The 26,953-nt window shown below is 43.4% G+C and overlaps 1 protein-coding gene across 3 annotated transcripts; it reads right to left on the reverse strand.

Annotated features, from left to right (window-relative positions):
* Positions 1-720: 720 nt before the first annotated feature.
* ZFYVE1 (zinc finger FYVE-type containing 1) lies at positions 721-25,684 on the reverse strand. 3 transcript variants are annotated; one of them, XM_083606825.1, is made up of 12 exons: positions 25,594-25,684; positions 22,055-22,868; positions 14,675-15,179; positions 12,726-12,940; positions 10,278-10,384; positions 9,351-9,459; positions 8,694-8,791; positions 8,467-8,584; positions 7,691-7,861; positions 6,721-6,901; positions 3,344-3,457; positions 721-2,841 (listed from the first exon to the last, which is right to left on the reverse strand). In XM_083606825.1, the coding sequence occupies exons 2-12, from the start codon at positions 22,544-22,546 to the stop codon at positions 2,609-2,611; spliced, it is 2,343 nt and encodes a 780-aa protein (XP_083462951.1). In that variant the 5' UTR covers positions 22,547-22,868; positions 25,594-25,684; the 3' UTR covers positions 721-2,608. The 3 variants fall into 3 exon arrangements, with proteins under 3 accessions (XP_083462951.1, XP_083462950.1, XP_083462949.1); XM_083606824.1 differs by lacking the exon at positions 25,594-25,684 and adding an exon at positions 23,759-24,090; XM_083606823.1 differs by lacking the exon at positions 25,594-25,684 and adding an exon at positions 23,759-24,045 and having other exon boundaries at positions 6,697-6,901.
* Between the last annotated feature and the right edge of the window lie 1,269 nt (positions 25,685-26,953).

Here is a 26,953-nt window from a genome sequence, read left to right on the forward strand (position 1 = left end):
CAGAAGACTCTCCTTATGTTTGAGGTGCAGGTAAACGCTAAACTCTGAAAGTCCTTGTGCTGGGCTTCCACAGCTGTGGCAGGTTAGCAGAATCCCACAAATGGTATTTCTCATAGAGAGCCCCAGTAGTTTGAAGTCTTGTTTCTTGCTAGAAAATTTTCTAGATTTGTTTGGTTTGCTACTGATACAGCTAATCTTTTATCTGAGGGGTTGTAGTCATTCAGATACCTAGCTTGTCTAGAAAAAAAGGCACCCTAATTATATTGATGCCTTGAGTCCTTTTGTATCTGGAGATTCCAATCTTTTACTTGGGTGTGATTTTGAAACTAAGGGAAAGCAGCCAGTGTGAAGTTGCTCTTGGAAGCATAAATCTCCCTCTTGTTTCCAATATAATACTGAGTATTGCAGGGCCAAGCAAAATTACAGGTTCAACTTCCCCATCTCCTAAAAATTATGGCACGTTATTTCTACTTTGTGGAAACAGCCAGTTCTTAAGAGCATTGCCACATATAAGCTTTCTCCACTTTCTACAACCAGCTAAGTGACTTAAGGGGAGAGGGGAGGGCAAGGAGAGAGAATGAGATGGTGCTAACAGGCTTTCTGTTATCCCTCAGATACACTGAACCCACCATGGCACGCATTGTAGAAATGCAATAGCTGGCTTTAAGAGAATGAGGCTGTTCTGTGGTAACAACAAAACCCAGACAAGTCAACGAAACAGAAGCTTACAAGTGAAGATTTTATACAAGGAATGCCAAGGGTGGTCTCTGGGTGTGCAATAACATGGTAGAATACCTACATGCATGGAGAACATACAGAGGGCATGGACTACACAACAGGTTTCACTTGTATTTTCCACCACAGAGTCAAAAATAAAACACTTCAAAGTGCAGTTACCTAGGTTGAAAAATCACTACAAGATAACTTCTCCCACTTCTATCCCTTGAAGAAAAAAAACCCCAAACCTAGTTTCTAGTTACAAAACACATATTAATCCCTGTAGAGTTTAGACAGCAGGAATGTACTACTACATAATCCAGTTCCATTTTGGCATGCAAGCCGGAAACTGTCTCTCCCTTCCCAAGACACAGCAAGATTAGGTAGATATACAGAAGAAATCAGCACACTTGTTCAGAAGGGATAGTCCTTTATAGCACTTAATTTCATATTACAGTTCTAAAATAGGGGTCAGTCATCAAGGTATACAAGGTTATATTTTAATAAGTGGGAGAAACAACAGTGCCAGGGTATTGTGCCTGACTATCATGCCAAACTCCAGCTGTTATGAGTGACGACAAATCTCTGCCATGGGAATGTGCCATTCTCAGGAGTAAAAAGGAGAAGGATTCATTCTTCAAACTGATTGGGTTTCTGAAGGTCTCTTGTCATGGAAGCAGAGATCCACATCAAAGTCTAATGCGATTTTACTCAGTGGTTTGATCAGTGTCTCAAAGTGGTTCAATGCAGGGTTTTCTCCCTCCAAAAAGACAATCCCCCGATGTCATCAGAAGTACATCACTGTTTTCCAAGTTGGTTTATATGAGTGCTTTAAGGGTGGTTCACATAGATACTGCTAAGAATCTATACTTGGGACCATTTACAGAAGACAAGTGACTAAGATGCTAAGCAAACACTACACTGCAGGTTTGTGGGTCTTGCCTAGTACTTACCTTTGCTCTTAGCCTGAAGATTTTTGATGGGGGGGCGGGGAAGAGTCCATCAACAAGGAAAACCAAGCATAGAGGAATGTGAACAAGAGAAATAAGGCCTCGTCAGCCCAAAGTGAAGCTGAAATAGCTGTTAGAAGACCAGCGTTAAGTTTTGTGTTACATTGTTTGATTCCTCCCATACTTCCACTGCCTTTAGCGCATGGCCCTTCTAAGATTACCATCCTTTCTGCAGCAGCACATATTTTTATCAGGACCTGTACAGAGCAGCTTCCTCATTTCTCTGGCTGTTTTCAGCCATGAGGAAACTCCTTAGCTCTGGATGACAAGGCCCTATAAACAGAACAAGCCATCTGGGGTAAAATAAATATGGGTGATGGGAGTTCCAAAGGGTCAGACCCAAAAGCTTAGGACTCACTGTCTGAAACAGGGAGTATGAACAACGGTTAGTTCAAGGTGTATAGAACCAAAGCCTTTGTAAGTCTAAGATGCTGTAAACAAACAGCAAAATGCTTCACACAAAAGAATTCCAAGGCACTCAAGAAGCTGTATGTTTGACCCCCTTTACATTTCAGAAAACAGTTCTATTTACCTTTGCTTGTTTTAATTGTAAATCATCAATGCTTCATCAGCCAGCTGCATTCTTAACATACTCAATAATATAGATATAGAGATACATACTTTAAACTGGTATATAATACACTGGATTTTTGGATTCCTCATTTTACTGCAAGCTTCTCCATACATCCCAAGTTGACCAAGTCCTGCAGAACTTGTTAAAACTAGCTGTTCAGCAATCCTATAGAAATCTGCACATGGGGGAAAAGGGCCAGAGATCAGGAGCATGCACTCTGGCTGCAAAAGGTTTAAAAGGGTGACTTTTGTTTTATCTAACCCTGAGAAGCTACGGTGTTACGGAGGACCCAGAAAGGTAGGTAGGGTTAAAGGTCACCGGGCTTTTTATTGCAATTAAAGCAGACTCTGACAGGATGATCCCAGCCACGGGAAGGGACAGCTCTGCGCTCCAGAGAGCACTCGTCACAGAAACCCTGGCCACAGGCACGGCAGTGGTGCTTCGACAGCTTGATATTGAATTCCTTCTGGCAACTGTGGCAGTGTAAGATTTCATGGTCGGGCACCCAGTAGGCAGGTCTGGCAGCATCCTTCACAAGACCTACAGAGAGTTAGGGGGAAAAACCCACAACACCATTTCTGTTTGTTACCAATAAAGAGGAGGAGGGACTGTACAAAACCCACCTCTGTTTTTGCTGCTCTTAATGAAGGATTAAGACTAATCTATAGGATGGTTCAAGTAATTCTCAGGCTGTGGCTTATAAAGGATTAGTGAACAAGTTGTTGATAAGCCCAAGATTTCTGTTTTCCCTGCTTACGCTTTTGCGTGCAACCTTATGTATGGGAACCAGGTTTAGAGAATAAAACAACCTATTGCAAAGCTCTGCATCTTAGCATTAACTTGGTGGGGGAGAGGGAAGGATGGCAGTACCTGTGCAGATTCCCCACACCTGCCACCTGAAGAGCCCTGGTCTTCTGCTTCACTGGACTTCTTTTATTTCACTAAGTGCTACTTGCTGAGGGGGAAAGAAAAGCCTCCAATTCTATACATACCCACTGAACTGAGAAGCTAAAAGGTTTCTAAATGCACCAATAGCACTTACCCAACGGGATATCAATGGCAGTCACTACAGCTCCAAGAGTGTTCTGCACAGCTTCACCAACCTTCCTGGCAATCACTGTCCCCCCTTCCTCATCAGTTGGAGCCTCAGGCACATCTGCATGACAGAAGTTAGGGCTCAGAGACAAAGGCACAACTCCAGCCTAAGACACAGCTGTTCTATTTAGAATTAAAATTGATGTTCCCCCAGAAGTTGCAGCCAGCTGCAGTCAGTGGTTGGTCCCTAACCTGGTAGGGGACAATGACTGAAATCCATAGATCTTCCACACTGAGATCTTCACCAAAGGCTACCTCCCCAGGACGATTCCACCAAAAACTGTTTTGTGGGCAGAATCCATGAGTAAGAAGAGATGAAAGCTCACAATTTGCCTTTCTTGTTACCTTTACTTTCAGCTACTGCCAAGTGGGCAAGGCACAAAGCAGGGCTATATCCTCACAGTAGTATGGTAAAACTATTGTGCTTCACTACCCTGTCAGTGGCATAGGCTATCTGTGTGACTGTGAAGGTTTTCAAGGTAGCAGCTGATGAGGGGACTAACTGCCATAGGAGAACTTGCTATGATTTCTCATGCTTAGGCAAGAAATTGTTCAATCTGCAGCTTACTTAGCTGCCCATGCTTAAAGACATGGTTTCTACATGAGCATGAGTTGGAAATGAGCTGAAAATGGGAGAAACAGGTTCTTGATCCCCCTTTGTTTTATTTCAGGTTAAGTAAAGGTAAAGGTAAAGGGACCCCTGACCATTAGGTCCAGTCGTGACCAACTCTGGGGTTGCGGTGCTCATCTTGCTTTATTGGCCGAGGGAGCTGGCATACAGCTTCCAGGTCATGTGTCCAGCATGACCAATCCGCTTCTGGCGAACCAGAGCAGCGCACGGAAACGCTGTTTACCTTCCTGCCAGAGCGGTACCTATTTGCACTGTGACGTGCTTTCGAACTGCTAGGTTGGCAGGAGCAGGGACCGAGCAACGGGAGCTCACCCCGTCGCGGGGATTTGAACTGCTGACCTTCTGATCAGCAAATCCTAGGCTCTGTGGTTTAACCCACAGCGCCACCCACATCCCACTTTCAGGTTAAGAGACCCTGTAAATAACAACAGGCCCATTATACCAGGGATAAAAGGGTGACTGGAGTTCTTGAATTCATTGTAATGCCATAGGATCCCTGAGACAGTCAACAAAAGTGTGTGATTGATTCTTTGGGATGCAAACAGATACGCCTTCAAAGAGGAGGAAGGTTTTTCTGCTGTGAAGGGAGCTCTGCTTTCAGAAGCGACCGGCATGGTGGACTAATGCAGCAGGAGTGCCTTCCTGGTACAGCAGCCCTGCTGCCAGCTACTGGCAGTGGCAAGATCAGGGATGTGTTGGTTCAGTGGCAGAGCCAGTCTGGCACTCCCACCATTGCCCCAGCGAAGTCCTTGCCACACTGCCACTCTGTCCCACCCCACTGCACCAGCCACTCCTGTCTTCTTCCCAACCACCGCTGCCACTCTTGCAATGGCACCACCTCATGTTACGCTTCCGGTGGATGCCTGCTTTGCAGGGTAGGGGGTCGGGGAGAGAACCTAAAACACAAGGATCTTAGCTAGCCATCTCGTCAAACATTGGTTCAGTGCTTTAAAAATATTATTATTAATAATAATAATAATAATAATACAAGTTATGTGTTAAGCTTTATAAAACTGCTTTTGAGAAGGAAGTGGATTTGTGAATGACAGAATGGCTAGCCAATTGACACGATCAAATTCAGCATCTGAAAACCAGAACATCAGGACTTTCCTGCGTTTGATTGGAGCAGGGGAAGGTACATTTCACAACAGGCTCACTGCTGAAATTTTTTCATCTGTACAAACACCATGATACCTTGTTGAATCAACTCTCATTTATCCACAGGTGTATAAGCAACCTCTATAATATGTTCTCCTAGCTTGAATCATGCACAAGTGTCTTGAAATGGTATGTTACCAGAGTCCTAAACAGCTCTGGCATAGCCCTGGGCAGGTTGCCCTCCAAGGTTGCACACAAGGCTTCTCTAGCGAGCACCAGACTGAGTGCTGCCACCTCCTCCCCTTGTAAGCTCAGCATGGCAGCAGCAGAGATGGGTGGCAGCAGTCAGCCTGGTGCTCCCCAGCAATGTGCCGAGCAAAGCAGCTGTCTGCTGCCATCTTTATTAATCCAGAATGCCTTGGGAATTCCTGGGTAAGAAAAGATGATAGCTGCTGTGTTCAATTAGCTCAGTGCTCATCAGAAATCAAAACAAAACAAAATAAAGAATGACAGCATCAGCCCAGTCAGCTCTCCAGGGTCCATGGGCAACTATGATGAAAGTGTCGGTTTGGAACTGAGCAGCTTCAGGAGCAGAATGACAAGAAAGCATCAACAACGTCCTTCCTTCCTCTGGGGAAGCTACTCAGTACATACACACTGTTCTTCTCTATTGCCATTAAACAGATCATTTTCTTACAACCGGTGAATAAATCCATTAATTCTAGAGTTAAAATGAAGGAGATTTAATTCAATCTGAATAGCGATTTCTTAAGATTTAGGTAAGTTGTTTTCATGGAGGAAGAAGACTTCAATTGTAAATGCACTGAGAAATTTGGAAACTAAAATTTATTATTATGCTCCTTCATTTTGCTTTCTCATTATTCTGCTGTTTGGTGGGAATTGCCCTCTACTTTTGGATACAGGAAGGACCACAGCTGAGTGTCAGGTCCAAACTAGACGAATCACTCAACTGGAAGGGACAGGAGGTCATCTTGCCTGATGCAGGAAATGCAGTGCTACCACATCCCTTATAGGTGGCCACCCAGCTTCTGCTTAAAACCTCTAATGAAAGAGATGAGATGTTGGAAATCCACAGCTAGATTCCCCGATTTGTTTCATAAGCAACCAGAAGGCCTTAAATCAGAACATTCTCCCACCCATGGGGCAAATAGTGACTTTGGGGTGTATTTAGATCAGGTGTTGGGAAGCCTTTGGTCCTCCAGATGTTGCTGGGCTACAATTCCCATCATCCCTAGCCACTGGCCATGCTTGCTGGGAGTTGTAGTTCCACAACAGGTGGAGGGCCAAAGGTTCCACACACATTATTTAGATGATGCAAATAGCACAGGTTAACAGCTTCCTCCAGTGATGCCATCCCAATCCAATTCAGGGACCCCATGGCTGCTTTTGAAGAATCAAAGCAAGACATCCAATCACATATCTCACATAGCCTGACCTCAATCTCAGCTGGGAGGTGACAAAAGGCAACAGGGACAAGCATTTAAAAGCACAACATGATACACCAACAGACACACAAAAGGTTATAGGTTTCCCCCCTTTGGTTCACACACCTACTATGGTCAGGATGGGATTACCTAACTGAACGCCCCTGCCGTCATAGCAGCCATCGCATACTCGCACTGGTGTGGGGCCCCAGCCACGTTCGGGAACAGGGCGGGTCTTGGATGAACAACCATCACAGAAACCTTCTCCACAAGCCCGACAATGGTGTTTGGTGTCATTATCTTTAAATGAGATGCCACACTTTCTGCAATTCTGAAGGAGATAAAAAAACACGACAACAAGCCATTGGACTAAGTAGTTTGGTGAAAGAGGTATTGTTAGTCTTTCAGTCAGCTAAATTGGTGGTGGGAACATCTGGCCAGCAGGGAACTCAAGCCATATCCACTTGTTCCTACACCTGATACGGCATTGTGTGTGTGTGTGTGTGTGTGTGTGTGTGTGTGTGTGGAACAGGAGTGCCAACTTGAATATTGGGTGGGCTTACGCTCCACCCCGCATAATCAATCACAAGTCGCAATGCACACACACCATTTGAATGGCAATGCCCATCAACTTGCGGACCCCAACCTGCTCAAATATTTTTTGGGGGGGCAAAGGGACCTTAACCTAGGAGCCGGCTCCTATGGTGAGGACACAGCTCTCTGCTAAAGGCCTCCTGAGACAAGCTAGGGCAAGGCAAGCAGGTGTGAAGGGGTCATTAGCATCTACGGGAGCCTCAGAGCTAACCACACGATGGACACATTTCATTTTGTCATGAGGCTCAGGATTGGCAGCTGCGTCAGAGGTGTCTGTGGCCCAGCTGTTGAGCCTTAAGCAGAAAGGCTTCTTTCTTTTTTCCTGGTGAGAAGCAGGAGAGTGAGAGCCCTCAAAGGGGGAAGACTGCACACAGGGCTGTCTCACTGTGTCTGCTGGAGGCAACAGATTTGTAGAACACAACAGAGGCATTTCATCAAGCAATGAACCATTATTTCATCTCTTTGGAGAAAGAGAAGTAGGGGAAAGGAAAAGGACTTCTCATCAGCATGCAAGACTGCTAGATACCAGAATCTGGGAATTGGGTTTCCAGTAGGCTGGAGCGATTTGATCCGTCAGCCAAGAGGTCACTGCTTTTGTGGGTCCCAGGCTCAGTTCAGACACGGATTGTGCCATAAAGTTCATCCCGTCTATGAGGCGCTGAGCAGCATTGTTGTTGTCTTTCAGACTGCAATCCGTCTGCAACAAAAATGGATATTCAGCACAATTAACATCTCATTGTGCCTGCCTGCTGCTGACCTGCTGACCTCTACCAAATATTAGAAGATATACATTGTCTTTTATTTGGAGAAAGAAAGTAACTCACCGGTGCAACCACATAAGGAAATTAGACTTCTGTTACTGACTGGGACGCCCCAGATCTTCATGTAAATTCCTTAGAAGGAATTCAAAATAGGAGCTCTGTTTGGGGCATGGAAGATCCTAATGCATGGCTCTGGTTCCTTCCTCTCACTCTTTGCTTTGGAATGTGTGGCCTAAACACACTAGGATGGATCTTAATGGAGAGGTAAGGAGATGAACCAGGAAAAATACAGGAAGTATTTTTTGAAGCTGGACAGGAGAGATCTGGTTTACATATTTCTCAATCCATGTCTCCAAGACACAACATGGTGGTTTCAAACTTGGCTTTAATGGCCTGGGCATGTAAAACGTCTCTCATCGCCAACATCTCCTGAAATGGGATGATTTAACACAACAGGGGTGGAATGCCTGCTACTGTGGCAGCCTAATCGTTTCCCCTTCAATTAAAAGGACAAGAAACAAACGTATGCAAGTGGACTTACACCTGGCCAGATGTGCACAATTTCTGTCCTCACCACGGTATCCACAGGGTCTTGGTTGCCAAACCAGTACTGTCGGCTGCGGTACACAACTCCGCAGTTGGGGCACTCGATCACATACCTGCAGTCAGGAAGGAAGAGGAATTGGTCACTCGAGCATGCTCCAAGTGAAGAGAATGGGAGCAGGGAAGGATGAAGGGGGAAAACAGCTCCTCTGCTCCTGTACTCACCCTGACCAGGCATACTTGGCAAGTCCCATCCAAGGGGAATCAGTGGAAGCGGACGTTTTGGGCACCACTCTAACTTCATTCCCACGTTCATAACAGGCCTGGAATGCAAAATGTCAATTAAAATAACTTATCTTCAGATCTCAAAGTCCATGCCTTCCATTTACAACAAAGAGTTATGTGTTAGTTCCCCCAAAACAGAGGCAACAAGGAATGGCATGGTTTGAACATATGCACGAAAACATTTACAGCATTAAATCTAGGAACTTACTGTTCTTCAGTAGACAGTGGGTGCCAGAAAACAGGCCAGGGAAAACCCTAGTTCTTTCTAGCCCAAAGCTGTGAAATCTTTGACCCACCAAAGTGAATTCACAGCCCAGGAGAGGCTCAGAGATCCTCTTGTCTCTGCCTCCAACTACAAACATAGATGGGTTGTGTAATGTACAGAGGGAGGGGGATGCAGAGTTTGCTCCTTAACCTCGTCAGGTAAGTTGACAAAACTTCCAAAATACAGGGAATACCCATCACAGGTTGCAAAGCACCTTGCAAGCTACAATACATGGATTGATGGGCTACATTAATCTTAGCAGCTTATAAGCTATGCAGGCTCTTCTTGTCAACCTCCAGTACCAGAAGCTCTCTTTCACTTGCTCCACTCACCTTGCATGTAAACACTCTGTTATCGTACTGATGGGTGTATCTACACCGATTCTTGGCTTCATGAGGTACCCCTTCTTTTGAATGGTTCATGCTGTTTTTACATCCACACCTGGAGTTTCAAAGCAAAGCACATACATACTCAGAAGGCAGACTGACCGGAAGCTCCATAGTGGATCTCTAAGGCTCCCAATCGTTCTTTTGCATTTGTGGCTTGCATTGGTTGCTCTTTACAAGTACAAGCCACATGCAAGCCACACTGCTTCAGCTGGGAGTCAGACCAACCTTATGTCAGATGACTGGCAGATGGGCAACCCTGCCCACCTCTCAAATGTGGCCCATGGGTTGTTGGTTACAATTGGATCTGGCCCACTAGCTAAAAGTGGCTCCCCACCCCTGATTATATAGATTCCAGGTTTATGATGTTACCCAATGCCTTACACACTAAATATATATACTGTACAGTGGTACCTCCGGTTATGAACAGGATCCATTCCAGAGGCCCAACCGCATCCCAAAAACTTTGTAACTGGAGACGCCCTTCTGTGCACGCACACGGCGCAACTGAGCGCTTCTGCACATGCAGCGAAACCCGGGAGTGTATGTGTTTGCAACCCAAAGTTTACATATCCAGAGGGATACGTAAGCAGAGGTATGACTGTACAGTAATGTTGGATTTTATTTAAAGTTAATAAGATCGTTTCGGAAGCAGTGTTCTCCCAACAACACAAGAAACAAAGCAAATTCCCAACACAAATAACCAACCGCAGAATTTCTCACCCAAGTTTTATTTAACAGTGACATTGGCAACTCCCTATTTAAAATGGGCAATGACTGGGTTGCTTGTAACATGATCATTATATTGTAATTTATAGCATAATTCTGACACTGTAGATCTTATTCAAATAGTGTTCTTCCCATTCCACCTACCCGCAGCTGAGACATACGGAGGAACAAGTGAAATACTCGTCTGGAAAGAAGGAGCTGTGGGCCATCTGATCATCTGGGATCTCACCGCAGAACCTATCACTCAGTGCCTGCAGAACACACAGAGAGAAACCAGCAATGAGTATAGAGCTAGAGGGACAACAAAAAAACCACCAATTTTTATGGAACGGTATAGGAGCGTGAAGCGCCTCTTATGTGTTAGATCAGCGCGTGGAACATTTTCGGCCTGGCATGTCAGATCTTTCCCTCCCCGCACCCTGCAAGCCAACTTTAACAGATGCAGAGCCACTTCCCTGACAAGCATCTGATGGTTCCACTAATCTGTCAAAACTGAACTGTGAGGGAGAGGTCTGCTTTGCCTGCATGTTCCCCACAGGAAACACAACACCTAGCAGGACAGAACCCTCTGCTCACAAGCTGATGAGCAGAGGGTACAATCTTGCCCTCTGCAAGGGTCTGCTGTCAGTGAGTTCCTCCTCCGCTGTAGGGAGGACTGACAAGGCTCTCTGCTGTGGCGGATATATATTGTGATAGATTGAGGCATTGAAAACCAGATATTGCCCAGCCCGATCTTCAACAAGGATGGAAAGACTGTCAAAACTGTTAGGTTCTAGCCATATTGCCATTCATTTATTCTTTTTGTAAACCACTTTGAGGTTTTTATTACAATTAAATGGTATATAAATTTCATAAAATAAAAATCATAAAATCCAAAATTTCCAGGAAAGAGAAAGAGAGGCAAAGAGCTTACTCCTACATTGGCAGCCTATTGGCAGGAATTTCCCTGAATGTTTTGTAAGCAACTTCTCCCCCCATCCCCTGCTCACAAAGATTGAATGTAAAGATTGCAAAAGCACCAAGCAGACCCTGGAAACCTTTTAGACTACAGGGGTATCATTGCCTGGCCATTACATGCATTTTGGGAGAAGCAGAACTTTACAAACTCCTCCCTGCTGCACAGTTATGAAAGCCACAAAATCTCTCTTTGGTTCAGGCAGGCAAGAACCGTAGATTAAGACAGTGCAACTGATTGCAATTCAGATGAGAAACTTTTCTTCTGGCAACAAAACATTAAATACCTCATGATCAGAAAGTGTATACTTCACACTGCAACATCCATAAATAGATAAGCCATGAATGAATAATGAACATTAAAACCATGGGTAACTATACTCTTCACGTACTGTAAAAATGCCTGTCAAATCATAAACTGAACAAGGAGGGGTTGTGGAAAAGAAGAGTTCGGCTGCAATGCCATGCACAGTTTCCGGGAAGTAAACCCCACTGAGCACAGCGTAAATAATCATAGGATTCTGAGAGAACATGTTAAGGATTGTGTTGCTAGTGACAACACCACAATAAATATAGGAGCGGGGTTGTAGGGAAGAAGTCAAAAAAACATCTTCTCATTACATGGGAAAGATCTAATTGTATAATAAATGCTCAGTGGAGGATGTGTTGCAGTAAAACTTCTAATTGCATACATATAAACTCTCTCCTCCAAAAACATATCCATCCTCATTTCAAAATACTCAAGCATTTGCTCACACACTTTCCCTGACAGCCACTCAGACTCTTACATTGTCCCCTGAAGAGCTGTGCTCTTGACCTCCACTAGCTCCAGATGTTACATCTTTGCTATCTACAGATGAGAAACCATTTAAGGAAACTGAGGGAAAAAATTAAGGCAAGTCAGAGAATAGGTTGTTGCCTGGAGACCATGTCCTGACTCTCAGTTACCCAGGCAACAAGAAGGATCTTTCCATTGTACTACAGCAGCTTAGTCCCGCCTTGCTTAGCCATTTATGGTGCATTACTACTAGTAGAAGTACAGTGTCTGTAGAAACTACGTTTGCAAACACTGGGGGAAAGTATTAAAGAGACATGGGCTTGATGAAGTACTCTTTTCACCTACTCCACAAACCCAGTCCAAAGTTTCTTCTGGCCTTTTTTTAAAAGAAGAAAACAACTCACAGAAGCTGATATGCCCTGGGCAACTGGAATAGTCAGGAAGTACAAATCAGACCTCAGTGTTAGTTGTAAGCCTGCCAATGTCCTCAATTTCCCTCGGTGTCAGCCTAACTGGAGGCGGGGTGTCCATTTTCTCTTGGCATGGCTCACTTGCCGTACTGTTCTGGGTCTGCCTACTCTTCAGGAGCTCTGATACACTGTCTACTCCGGTCAACTCTCATTCTTTGCTGTTTGCTTTATATTATGGGAGTTGCTCCGTGGATAGGAGGAGTGTGGGTGACCCTGCTTTGGGACGGGGGTTGGACTTTGATTGCCATCAGGTCCCTTAGAACAACTAAGAATGAAACTGGAGGAATTGGCAATTTGAAATATAGCCACCTGCCCCCAGAGCTGCTGGCTGTGACGACGGAATCTGTGGTCTTTGTATACAGGAACAGTAATTCACCATCTTACACTTACTTTGAGTGCCTTGTAGATAACTCCAGGAGGCCGGGGAGAACGGGTTGTATTGTTTTCTAGCTGCTGCTCCACGGCATGCCTGAGCCCAGAGAAATCCGTTGGGGGGTTATGTGTCCTTGTTCCTTTGTAATGGATCGAGCTGAAGGCTTCAGGGAAGAGCCCAAGTTTCCGGAACCGATCCTGGACAAGTTTCTCAGGCACCTCAGAAGGGTGATCTAAAAGATTCAATCACTTTAGCTATATTATCGTGAGGTTTGCACACATATTTACTTTTTTTTTTACATACATATTTACACGTACTTGCACGTGCATTCTTGATCAAAACAATGAATTCTCTCCTAAATAATAGGAAACACCTAGAGCAAAGCTGGACCCAAAGGTTACCTTCCTTTCCCAGAAACAACATTTCTGTGAACACAAGGGCCTTCAATCCAATGGAGGGGCAATTTCTTCCAATCCCTGCAGCCCCACCACCACCCTGTCACCTATGCTGTTCTGGAGTAGACTGGAGGGAAGGGGGGAGGCTGGTAAAAAAAACAGCTGCCCTTTTCTATTAGCAGATGACAGGATCACGGGATCCAACTCCATGCTACCAGCACATACCTTAAAAAAATGTGGCTGACAAATTGTTAACCTAAATAGATTATTAGAGGAAAGAAATGGGGAATGGGAAAAGAAGCCCTTTATAGGAAATCTTACTATCAATATTTCATCATTATTTAGATGCAGGTCTGCAGAAATTTTAGTGCCATTGCCTTCAGTTGTATTGATGGCCTACTAATGGGGTCACATTGGTTTTTTTAAAGTGAATCTGCTGCAAGGTGCAACTGATGAAAGCCTCCTCCTCCTACAACAACATAAACTACTTGTACTACCACGGTCTATAAACAAGGTATTTTTAATTTATATAATACTGCTTATTTTCTTGTGTGCACAAGTGGTGGTAGAGCTTTTGGGGTGGGTTTTTTTACTACTCTACCTATTTCTGTAAAATCAGTGGCAATGACAAAGAGGGTGTTTTCCATTATACTCCAAAGATGGCAGAATCATCTCCTGCAAGAAAGTTCCAGGAACATGTTCTTGAAACTCTTTTCATTCAGATTAGATCTCAGCTGCTGAATATACCAGCTGGACCACTTACCACTGCTCTTTAAAATGCTTATTTGACTGTCTTTACTGTTTACTGCTTGTTTTATTAATTTACATTTTGTTGTTGTTGATTATATTGTTGCTTCAAAGCTCTGAAGCATCTTATTGAAAGGCAGATTTTTAAAACTTCTTAAATAAAACAAAATGGTTTCTGCATCTTTGTCAGTTTTTCGGTTGTTTCACTGGTCCAGAGCTACTGGTAATGCTCACCAAAGTCAGTCCACAGGGAATTCCTTTCCTTTTAGTGAGGGGCTGATACCAGGGACATACATACTGCCAAGCTTTTTATTTTTTAAAATATGTATAAAAGTACTCTATAATGTGCAAGCAGGATTTGCATCTATTGCATAATTTAGTCTGCTTCTGTTAGGTATCAAGGGAAAAACTATGGAAGACAATGAAGCCATGCTTCCTGCCACTGGAAATTCTGATCAACCCTGCCTCTGGTTTCTGAGATTTCAACAGGTGGTATACACATGCTTTCAGCCCTAGCTTTGCAGCTAGATTATCTAGAAACTTCCTTCTTCTCCTTGCTTTTAAGAAAAGGACGATGAAATGTGATCCCAAATGCCATATTCTCAGAAAATACACATAATCCAAGCTAACTGGCTTATGCTTTGCTATTTGCCAGATGCAAACTCCCTGCACGTTACCTCTCCGCCTTCTATATTCTAGATAGTGAGCTAAGTCAGCATTCAGACCCCAAATCTTCCACGTGGCAACACCCAACTCTGGCTGTGTTATGATACAGATCCATCCCAAGTGATTGACATTGCAGCAACCGACTTGCGTCTACTCACCAGCACCTAGTAACTGTGTGTATACAGTCTCGTGGAAGATAATGACTCCAGGGCCCAAAGTGGATAAGGGAACATCCAGGCCACAACGGGCTGTGGTTGCCTTCAGTTCTTTGGTGAAGTGTTTTAGGTAGGCCTCTGAGGCATCTCCAAGAAATTTGAAGAGATCGTTGTGAAGTCTGTCAGCATGAGTACGGTAGATGATAAGGTCCGAAATAGCCAAGACCTTCAGAAGCAGCCGGGTCCTCTGGCTCAGGTTGACAGTGGCCCCTAGAAGACCCTCTGTGTCAATCACCACCATTTTGTGGACAGGGTCATAGGCTGCCCAAACCCCTACCGTACAAGACTCCTGAGCGGGAGATGTTTTAAAAACCTCACGACCGTAGAAGAAAGTGTGGTTAAGGGTATGAGATTTGCCATCCCCAGTGTTCCCAAAAATAGACACCACCTTTACGTGCTGATCAGGTTTGCAGTCCAGTTTCCTGATAAATTCGTCTTCGTTTGCCACCTTCCAAAACAAGAAGAGAAAGATTGCCTTAGAACTTTTTAATGGAAAGAACCCACTGCTGAAATGGTGCTGCTTCTTGGACATGACTTGTAACTGCAAGTGACATTCTTTTAGCCAGTAACACTCTGAGATACTGGTGCCTGCTAAAAACTTTTTTGTTTATGCAAGGCATGGACGGTAACATAGCTAGCCCACACAGGAATATTTGGATTTCTTATCCTGCCTAAGGATGTCACATCTTAGCAAGAGGGGCAAAAAACTTAAATGATTGGGCAAGGATTTATTCCTTTACTCTTACGCTATTTTAAAATTCTTAGCATCTGGATATCATTCTGTTATTATATTTGAGCGTAGTTGAACTATGCTGTTATCTTACCTCCAGGAAAAAATATGATCCAATCATAGATTCTTTGCCACTTTTTCCAGTATGGAGTGAGCCAATGAAAATGTGAACTAAAACTATGAACTATTAGAGGGGGTGGGCATATATGAATGGATGTCATGTATTTTCTTGTCCAATCGCACCATCAATTTGACTTTGTCAATGAGATATAATAATAATAATAATAATAATAATAATAATAATAATAATAATAAATTTTATTTATATCCCGCCCTCCCCAGCCGAAGCCGGGCTCAGGGCGGCTAACAACAATCAAATAATCAAACAATCAAATAAACCAACATTCTAAAAATATTTCATTATAAAAATTAATTAAAATCAAGTTGATGGCAACCATTAAGCAAAACTCTGTGCAGGTTGCCAGAGGAGGGAGTCAGGCTGCGCCCTGACCAAAGGCCTGGTGGAACAACTCTGTCTTGCAGGCCCTGCGGAAAGATGTCAGGTCCCGCAGGGCCCTAGTCTCTTGTGACAGAGCGTTCCACCAGATTGGAGCCGCAGCCGAGAAGGCCCTGGCTCTAGTTGAGGCCAGCCTAACCTCTCTGAGGCCTGGGACCTTCAGGATGTTTTTATTTGCAGACCGTAGGTTTCTTTGTGGGGCATACCAGGAGAGGCGGTCCCGTAGGTACGAGGGTCCTAGGCCGTATAGGGCTTTAAAGGTTAAAACCAGCACCTTAAACCTGATCCTGTACTCCACCGGGAGCCAGTGCAGCTGATATAGCACCGGATGAATGTGGTCTCGCAGCGAAGACCCCATAAGGAGTCTCGCCGCAGCATTCTGCACCCGCTGGAGTTTCTGGGTCAGTCTCAAGGGCAGCCCCACGTAGAGCGAGTTACAATAATCCAGTCTGGAGGTGACCGTCGCATGGATCACAGTGGCTAGGTCAGGGCGAGAGAGATAAGGGGCCAACTGCTTAGCTTGGCGGAGATGAAAAAATGCCGCCTTTGTTATAGCTGTAATCTGCGCCTCCATAGAGAGGGAGGTATCGAAGATTACACCCAAACTCTTAACGGACGGTGCTGGCACTAACTGCACCCCCGCAAGAGATGGGAGTTGCCCCCTCAATCCCATATCGTCCCGTCCCAGCCAGAGGACCTCTGTCTTCGAAGGATTTAACTTCAACCGGCTCCCACGTAACCATCCAGCCACAGCCTCCAGGCATCTGGTCAGTGTGTCTGGGGCCGAGTCAGGATGGCCATCCATCAACAGATAGAGTTGGGTGTCATCGGCATACTGATGGCAACCCAGCCCAAACCTCCGAACAAGCTGGGCGAGGGGGCGCATAAAGATGTTAAAAAGCATCGGGGAGAGAATCGCACCCTGAGGCACTCCACACACCAAGGAGTGGCGCGATGACAATTCCCCTCCAAGCGCCACCCTCTGTCCCCGACCAGAGAGAAACGAGCGCAGCCATTGGAGGACTGTGCCCTGGATCCCCACGTCGGCAAGGCGGTGGTCTAGGAGTTCGTGATCGACCATGTCGAAGGCTGCTGACAGGTCTAGAAGAATCAGCAGCCCTGACCCGCCTCGATCCAGCTGCCTGCGGAGATCATCTGTTAGGGCGACCAGAGCCGTCTCGGTCCCATGACCAGCGCGGAAGCCGGACTGGAATGGATCGAGAGCCGATGTTTCATCCAGAAACCTACCAAGCTGTTCAGCAACCGCTCTCTCAATCACCCTACCCAGGAATGGAAGATTCGAAACCGGGCGGTAATTGGACAGATCTAAGGGATCTAATGATGTTTTCTTTAAGAGCGGACGCACCACTGCCTCCTTCAGTTCCCCTGGGAAGGAACTGAAATTATACATATAATTTGAAGCATATATCAGATAAATTGTACCATCTTTCTTCTCCTTAGCAGGACTCCTCTACACCTAACAACTACGTGATAAACAAAATTTAGCGGACAAGGCTTTTCCTGGCATACAGCTGAAGCGAGGGGAAAAGTTTCATTTGGTATGTTTCTGCTTGTCTTGCAGCCTTTAAAAATGGTACAGCAATTCTCCACAATGTACACTATTTAAATGAAGGTAGATATTTTGAGGGAGAAGCCACACCTGAATTCTCTTCTACTTCTTTGAGGCTGTTAGAGAAGCAGACTCTCCAGGTTGCAAATCGGCAACCTTAATTGTTAGGGATCCACTTTCAATGTCACCATTATGTTTATTAGAAAAGAGAACAGATGTGCTGCTAAGCCATAACTGAAGGCCTTATAGCCAAGCCATGGGAAGGTTTGTCCTCACTGAAGTCAAATACAAGCTTGACATTTATTGCATTAAAAAACAGCTTCACCTACCCACCCATTACTGATGAAACAGCTAGAAACAAGGACATATGGGATAGAAAACTGAGACTGCATCCTACAAAAACCTTCTTGGGAGTATGCCCTGTTGTACAGAGTGAGAGTCACTTCTGAGTACACCAGCTAGGGTTGTGCTGTTAATTCAACAACTTTTGTAGTTGCATCAGAGAGATACCTCTTTCAAAAGAACTTACAACTTTAAAAAGATATAAAACAGTAATAAAAAAGAAAACCCAAGACAGCATGACAGTCAAGCTATAAAGAGCTAAAAACAGCACCCCACATTAAAGTCAAAGTTAATAGCTAAATCATTTTTTAAAAGCTTTCTCTAAAAGGATATTCATAACTGCTTGCTGCCCATGCGCTATGACACCTTTGCTCCTAAGGAGTCTTATTCAAAGTCAGTGGAACTGCACCAGTTTATAAATGGGTTATTTTCAATCTGACCTGTAGATGAGGAACCATACCATCGACTTGTCTAGAGATGGGAAGGCCTGGGAAAACCCCCCAGAAAATTGGGAGAAAAACCGGGGGGGGGGTGTCGTTTTTTCCAAATGGGGAAAAAACGGCTTTGGGGAAAAACAAACAAAACAACAACAACAGGGACGACGACTGGTTTCCCCCCAGTTTTCTGGGTTTTTTCCAGGCCTTCCCATCTCTAGACTTGCCCAAGAAGAGAACAAAACTTACAATATGATTTACAAGCCCGTAAACTTCCACACTGTTGTTAGGGCTGCCATTTTATTTCACTTGTGCTGTTCTTCTGCCTTCAATAGCAACCTCATACCCAGACCCCCACCCAGTTTCACTTTTCCTTATCTCTCTAACAGAAAAAGCTTTACCTCAGTGTCAGTCACTAGCATTTGACTATACAATAGAAACAGTATAGATGGATAAGGGGAAAGTTATTCCCTTATCACTGAGTATGCAAACTGACAATGGATGCCTTACTTAGGAAGTGGCCTTATACCTAGTCTGATTATTTGGTCCCTCTGTTGTTTGGCTTGAACAGCCCTCCAGGGTGCCAGACAGGGGGCATTCTCAGCCCCACCTAGTCAGTCAGTCAGTCAGTCAGATTTGTTTGTTAGAAAGCATTGGACATAAATGTCCAAAAATGGTACATGTGGTGAATCCATATGAATTTGATGCAGGAATCAACCCTGTTCAGCCAAGTAAGAAATTCCAAAACACCCAAATTCTGATGAGCAATGTTATAAATATATGTCCTACTTAGAAACAACCGCAATTTTGAACAAAGTGAAAAATCTACATGTACACTGCATGGAATATTATGGTAGATAATATATCACTGATATATATCACTGATGATATATATCAGTGTGGGTTTAAATAGTGGTGTTTGGGAATTTCTTACTTGGATGAACACAGTTGATCCTTGTATCACTAGTGCACATGGATTTTTAATAGATATAATTTTTTACTTATAAATCACACTGACAAATTTGTGTAAAAAATACAGTAAACCAAGTGACAAGAACATCGTATTATATATTAAAACAGGAATCATTCCACATGTATCACTCCCATTTGGACAGTTTCTAAGGCTAAACATAATTGTCCAATATATTGAATAAAGGGACACAGACACACGATTTGAAACAAAGAGATTTTCATCAAGAGGGTATAAAGAAGGCTAAATATTGAGTATGAGTTATTGTAGGATAAGAGGTCAGTTCAAAAGCAGAGAAAAAAAACCTTTTCAGGTATATGAAATGTAACAGAATACCTTTCCCTATTAGACATATTGTACTGAAACACGGATACTTAATATAAGATACTCCAGGATTTGCCTGTTGTAGGATATTGGATCTTTAAATGTGAAGAACAAAATAGTATATTCAGTTACAGTTCACCACATGAAACCCCTTATTACTAAAGGACATTTTAACAAAGTTAATATTCCAGATCTGTACAACCTGTACAAACAAAGCTTTTGTTTTACGGGAATTCATTACATGTCACTCCACACATGTGATCTATGTGATTGCATATCCTTGTCCACGTGTATATGGAGGAACAACAAAAAAAGTTGAATTTTGGAATTATGGATCATTGAGCAGTAAGATCAGAACCAGAACAACTGAAACTTTATTACTTCCATATTTCATGGTATACAACCATACACCGTAGCATTTGAAGTTTTTTGCAACTGAGCAAAAATTTCAAATCCTCAGCACTATTACTCAGCAGGAGTCATATTGAATTGATACATTAAAGACAGTTTAAATGGTTTAAATTAAAGATTTGATTTCACAACATTTCCCTAATAAGGTCAATGTTATACTATGCCTTCCCACTTTGGATATATTTTGATGGGCATTTATGTTATTTAAAACTTGTATGGAAGAAGTATGACATTGTCCTCTCAAAGGAGTAAAGGTTGTACAGCTGACAAAACAGAGAAGTGATAGTAGGAGAGTTTCCTTAGGCCAGTAATGTTACAGTAGTATTTCAGACAGCTTGTTTTGTTCTAACTACTGAAGCACATTTAGAAACCAATAAATATGAGTTGTTGTTGTTATTTTAATGTGATAAAGCAGGGAACTAATGTACCTTATAGGCAATAATTTTTCTATAAAAGAAAATACTTTTAAGTTAGAAGAACTGCAGCACACAGCTATCTAGGAAAAACAATTGCGTTATATAATTCAAGTTGGAATCCGTCTAAGAAATGTAGAAGTTGTTTTTCATCTATGGAGCTTAAAATGGATGTTTTACGGGTGATTTGTAGTATATGTTATTGTTGTAGATGGTTGATAACTTTTATTATTAGCACAGTATGTGGACTATTTGGATATAATTTGGGTTCCCGTTTATTGCGCAAACACAAACATGAAGGCAACAGTAAGCTTCCTTAACCTTAAAGGCATATTACAGCTGAGAGTGTGATTTTGGCAAGACTCTACAGGAACTCATCATTCTCTTTGAAGATCTTTACTTATCTGCCCAACCTCAGCCTCCCTTTAATTTCCTTATACCAAGTAGGTTAACTCTTTCAATGGATTGCAAAACTAAGAACACTGTAAGTATGATGATTAACTGCCATGATAGTCTTGAGGTCCAGCAAACAGCACTCTCAAACCTGAAGAGACTATGCAACACACAGTGCAGAAAAACAGACCTATTATGCAGCCACCGTTACAAAAGAAATTGGAATGAAGGTTCAATTCTGACATCCAACAAATCAGCAAGTATCTGTCTGTTTACATCTTAACCAACTTGCATTGGTCATACTTATTGCAGTTCAAAGCTGCATGTGGACTTTGGAATTCAAATCCTAAGATCTCAACTCCTCTAGCGGCCAGACCAAAGGTTCCTTCTGTGACATCAGAGCAGTTAACCCAGTGGCAGCAAGAAGACTTACGATGCCTCTGCCTACTGTGACATCAGAGCAAAGAAGCCATTGCTTCCTGACTTCAGTGTATGCTACAAACTACAGAAGAGTTTCTCTGTTAGGACAGATTTAAGTGACTTTGACCATGACCTCATTTGTATGTATTTGAACCAAGTGGCTTTGTTAAAGTTTCAAGTTGAGGAGTGGGAGCGAAAGTGGGTGGGTGAAGGAAGAAGGGGAAACTGATTTTGCCATTGCTAATACTTGTTATATGCGATATAGGGGGGGGGAGAGAGAGAGAGAGACAGATTTAAATGTAAGGCACATATGTAGAGGCTCTCAAAAAAAATTTCTTTAAAGACTGAATTGAGGCTGTAATGTTAGCTACTTACCGTGCATCTTGCCCACTCAAGAAAGTATCCACCCCACAACTGTCAAGTTGAAAAGTCACAAAGAATAATTCTGTACTACAGTGGTACCTTGGGTTAAGTACTTAATTCGTTCCGAAGGTCCGTATTTAACCTGAAACTGTTCTTAACCTGAAGCACCACTTTAGCTAATGGGGCCTCCCGCTGCCGCCGCACCGCCGGAGCATGATTTCTGTTCTCATCCTGAAGCAAAGTTCTTAACCCGAGGTACTATTTCTGGGTTAGCGGAGTCTGTAACCTGAAGCGTATGTAACCTGAAGTGTATGTAACCCAAGGTACCACTGTATATCATTGGGTTTATTCCCCCCAATACGATGCTGCCTTGAGTCCCTCAGATAAATCATGCAGATTTAATTGTCTGCCTTTCAAAAGTCACAACATTTCTTACCTGGATCTCCTCTGTTTCATCTACCAACAGGAAGCTTACAACGTTTTCTGTCATCTTCTTCCTCTTGGTCTCCTCATCCATCCCCTCCTCCTCCTCGTGAGATTTGTCACCATGGTAAACAGTAATGGGGTGCTTCCTCTTGTTTCCACCCGCATGTGTCCTCTTCTGACACTCTACACAGAGGTTAATTTTGCACGCTTGGCATCTTATTGCTGCCCTCTGTCTGGAGTTTATGATATTGCTCTGCATGATATTCCCACTGGCAACCTTGCAGGTGTCACAGTATGGGACATGGCCGGCTTTAATTCGGGTCCGTTCATGGTTTCGTAGCCTTTCCTGCCTGTGTAGTTCTTCTTCACACCGCTGGCACTGCAGGCTTCCACACTCATCGCACTCAAAGGTTGCTTCATCTGTGCCACTGCAAGCATAGCTTTCCTGGCACAAAAGGGCAGTATTCAGTCCCTTATCAGCTGTTGGAGGCTGGGCACTCATTTTCAGAAATTTTACTGTTAGCTTTACAATTTTTTAACAGATATGTACATTGGTTTTCCAAAGGATTAGAATTCGTATTTATCTTAACATTGAGGAAACTCTGCATATGTTGATATTTCTATTAAAGAATGTGTCCGTCTTGATTTTCTCTCGTCTATAATGGTATCATCATATGCAAAGCCAATGTAAACACTGCAGCTTTCCACAATTAAGGACAGGCCCAAATGAATTATGGGCTTAAAAGTCACACTGAGGTTAGATATGTGTAAGAAAAACAAGGATATGTTTCTAAAATGCAAGCCAGATCTTTTCCCTGAAAGGCCTGAAAAAGAAATAGGAAAAAGATTTATAAAGATAACATCAGTGGTTTTATATTTTTTTTTAAATCAACAGAAAATTCAGACAATATTAGTAAACCTTGTACTTTCCTGTCACAATTCAACTCCTCCTGAACAATGCAAAGCACTTGTGAACATTTTCTGGCTCTATGTTTTTTGCAAAACAAGGAATGCTATCTCAGACAAGATCTTTATTTCAGCTGCAATTATATCTGAACAAACTAAAGTTCATCACACAAAATAAGCAGAAGGGCCTTTATAAAAGTAAGTGGCATAGGCCCCAATTCTATGTATATTCACTCAGAAATAAGTCTGACTTAAGTCTGGTGGCAGTATATAGGATTACAGCCTTAGAAAGCACGGAACCAAATCTGACCAGGGAGAGCCACATCAAAGCGCCACATATTTTTAAACCCTACTGTCTGGGTTTTTATTTTTCCCAGCGGTGAGTATCTACTTACCTTAAATTAGGACAATAATAAATTACAAACGTTAAGTCAAGCAATGTTTAAGCCAGCAAACGGGGTGGGAGGGAGGGTAGGTGTCTTACAGCAAGACCATTCCATCTGTTTACATTTGCAACTTATTTGCTTCCAAAACAGGACCTTTTGCCTTAAAGCACAATAAATATTTGTCTGCCCATATTGCCTAAAAAAGGGCAAAACATATACCTAACGAGCTGCTTACTTAAGGTTACTTTAAATCACAATAGGAAAATATTGCTATATACTAAACATTTCTTTTAAACTAGTAGATCTTCTCATAAACAACAACGGGGTGGGGAGGAAACAGAATAAACGAAATGACAGGGTCTGCCTAGGAGTAAACTATCCCCCCAACATCCCGATCTATTGTTTACAAAAACAGTAGGCACCTTCCTCCTCCTCTTCCTCCCTGGAAGTCTTAGTGACTAAGTAATCAGATCACAGTCTCCTCCTCCTCCTCCTTCTCTGAGCTTCAAGGATCGAGCTGGGCAGATCCTTCCTCTCCCCCGCAGGGTTAGGGCTTAGCTCCCACAGTGCCTGAGCCCCACCATGTAGACCTGGGACCCCCTAGGAGGGATCGGGGCCAGTCCAAAGCTCTTCTCCTTCTCCCCTTGTTGTCAGTCTTGATCAGCTGATCGCAGGGAACTTCAGGGTTATTTTTTTTTTTCTAAGACAGGAAGGTGAGCGGTCGAGGGGGGAAAGGCCGGGTGCATTGTGGGAATCGTAGTGCTCAGGGGGCGGCGCTTCAACGCGTTCGGAGCGGGCGCAGAACTACATGTCCCAACATGCACTGCGGAGAGAAGTTGAGCCGCCTTGCACAGCATCCCGGGAGATGTAGTTTCAACAATCCCTGGGCTCGTAATTGTGACAAGCCGCGGCGGCGGAGTGAGGTTTCGTAGGAGGAGGAGAATGCATGGATGGGTGTGATGTGGCGTAACGTGTTGTGTAACGCGGAGGGATAAAGAGAGATTATCGGACAGGGGTGGAAATTCGTATAGATGTAAGCTCTTCGCCTTTATGGAATATTAGGGTTGACTGCGGCGCACCTGGGAGTTCAGTTTGGCTAAGGGAGCAAAGAGGAGGTTGCAACAGAGCCCCATAAAACTCCCCTCTGGTTTATTCCCAAAGCGAGGCTTCCTTCTGGTTTGCCACGAATTATCTTTAGAATGTCAGTTTAGGGATCTCAAGGGCTGCAGGAGTTGTTAACAGAAAGCGCTTCGAACCTGTTCTCCCGGTTCTATCTTTTTGATGGATGATGAACTTCTGTCCAATTGCTAGCAGAACTTCCGTATAGCTATGAGTGAAGTTGGTCCGTTAAACTTGGCTTTGGCACTGGGACATCTACTGGCAGAAAACTGGTAGAGTTGGACTGGAAGCTGAAAGTGATTGCGCTATATAACAATCTGATGAAGAGGATGTCAGGAGGGGTCTGCAGTCACAATACGTTCCCAAACACACTGGTGTAGAGCACACACTCCCAGAATAATTGTACTTTGAACTAAAGAGCCTGAAACTATGATATATATGTATAAATGGAAATCTTCAAACTATTCATCAGTAATATAAGAATAGTTGAGCATAAGTGATTATGTTACATTAACACATTAATAGAAACAGATGCTATACATAAAGTACATGTATTGGGTATTAAACAAAGATGCCAATGCATATGCTAATCTGAGCATGATACTAAATAAATGTGTTGCCAATAAAGTCACATAGGTTCAATAAAGATGAGCATCCTAATGTGTAAATTAGCAAAAGTTTTCTATAGGTGTATACAAGGTTTTTTGAGATCCAAAATGACCAACACGTTTTGAATTCAATAGAATTCTTCACGAGAAAAACCTTTTTCTGTTTTGCGTTCAGCTGCAACATGTATCTTCACTCTCATTGGACTGTAAGGTTGCAATCCTTTAAACCCTTAGTAAATGGCTTATTTCTGAGTAAACATACATAGTAATGCAGTGCAATGCTACAAGCCTGTACACATTTCTCTGGAAGTAAGCTTCACTGAATGCAATAGGACAAAATTGTACTGTGCTGGTATGAACAGTAGAGTGCAACTACTTCGATTTTTTTTTAAAACCATATGAACATTTTATATAATTTTTCAACTATTTTTCTACCCACATGGCGTACCCAAGGCAACATTCAAAACTCCATAACTACAACACACAGATATCTCATAGTTTAAGGCAAACAAAATGGTATCTCTATCTACTTATTCCTGTGATGTTGACTCCTTCTCGCTGACTTTATACATATCTATGGTGTGATCACTCTTGGAATTCTCTTGACAGTTCTGGTTACCACAGAGCTGGAAAAGGTGTAGAAAATGACAAACAAAATAATCAGGAGGCAGAAGCAACTCACTTCCAAGAAAAGGCTATGATGTTTTGGGACTTACTAGTTTACAAAAAAATTAAGAGTAAGCGGACATGATAGTTTATAAAATGATGCATGTTGAGAAAGTTGTTAGAGCTAAGTTTGTGTGTTGAACCACTGTCAAAGCACAAAAGCTGCTCAAAGGTCTGGTTGGCAACTCTACAAGTGTCTTCTGTTTCCCCCAACATAGTGCGATCTGGTTGTAGCTGACTTCAGGAGGTGACTGTAAGGCAGGGAGCTGGATCTGCTAATGGGCAGCTGAGCCTCCTTTCTCAGTTCACTTAGGTCCCGTAAGCTTTAAGGGAGGCTACTCAAATACATAGTCAGTTGGTCTAGATAGGATAATGGAGTCCTGCTGCAATGCTACCACATTAGGCTTATCAGGCAATACAGGGGAAATTGCCATGGGGAAAGGAGGGGGTCAATATGGCTAGTTGGCTAATGGAGGGACAGGATTTTACTCCATGCATGCATGGTTGGCTCAGGTGTGGAGGCTGACCCTTCTTTCCTAGTGTGCTGTGTATCCTGAATTTGACTTAGGGCCCTCCAAGCATGCAGCAATTGTTCCACCAGCCCAGGGCTCCTCTTGCATCACCTATGTTCCTGGTACCTATGACTGCATGTTGGGGTTGTGGGCTTCAGAGTGACAAATGCTCCATGACGTCTGTACTTGCCTTCTGCTCTTATGGCTAAGTGTGTAGGCAACTGCTTTGTGGTATTTGAAGTGTGGTCTCAAGTCCTATGTCCACTGGTGCTTCCCAATTAGCCCACTCTCCCCTGTTGATGTTCAAACTTCTTTCCCAAACTGTGCTTTATGGAGTGTACCACTATGTCTGTTGGAGTGAGTACACTGTAGCAGTGTACATTCTGTGTGGGGTGAGTGAGGAAGTGCCTGAATCATTGCAATGATATTGGCTGCCTCCACATGTCATGTGGCCATTGTTAGTGGTTGTGGCATGTGTTTGAGCTGCATCAGGGAGCAAGGGTGGGCGCATCTATCCTTGTTTTTGTTTTTTGTTTGGAGATGTGTTATTACTAACCTCATGTATGGCAGGCATAGGATGCTTCAGCTATGTTGGTGTATTGGAGGCAATTCTATGACCTGGCGTAAATAAGAATATAGCACAACTTTATCAGAGTGGGGAGCTAGCAAAGCAAAGCAGTATTTTTTTACTGCACTTTGCCTTGCCCAGTAC

The sequence above is a fragment of the Podarcis filfolensis genome (assembly GCF_964270895.1).
Source record: "Podarcis filfolensis genome assembly, chromosome: 1".
In the NCBI taxonomy this organism is placed as follows: Eukaryota; Metazoa; Chordata; class Lepidosauria; order Squamata; family Lacertidae; genus Podarcis; species Podarcis filfolensis.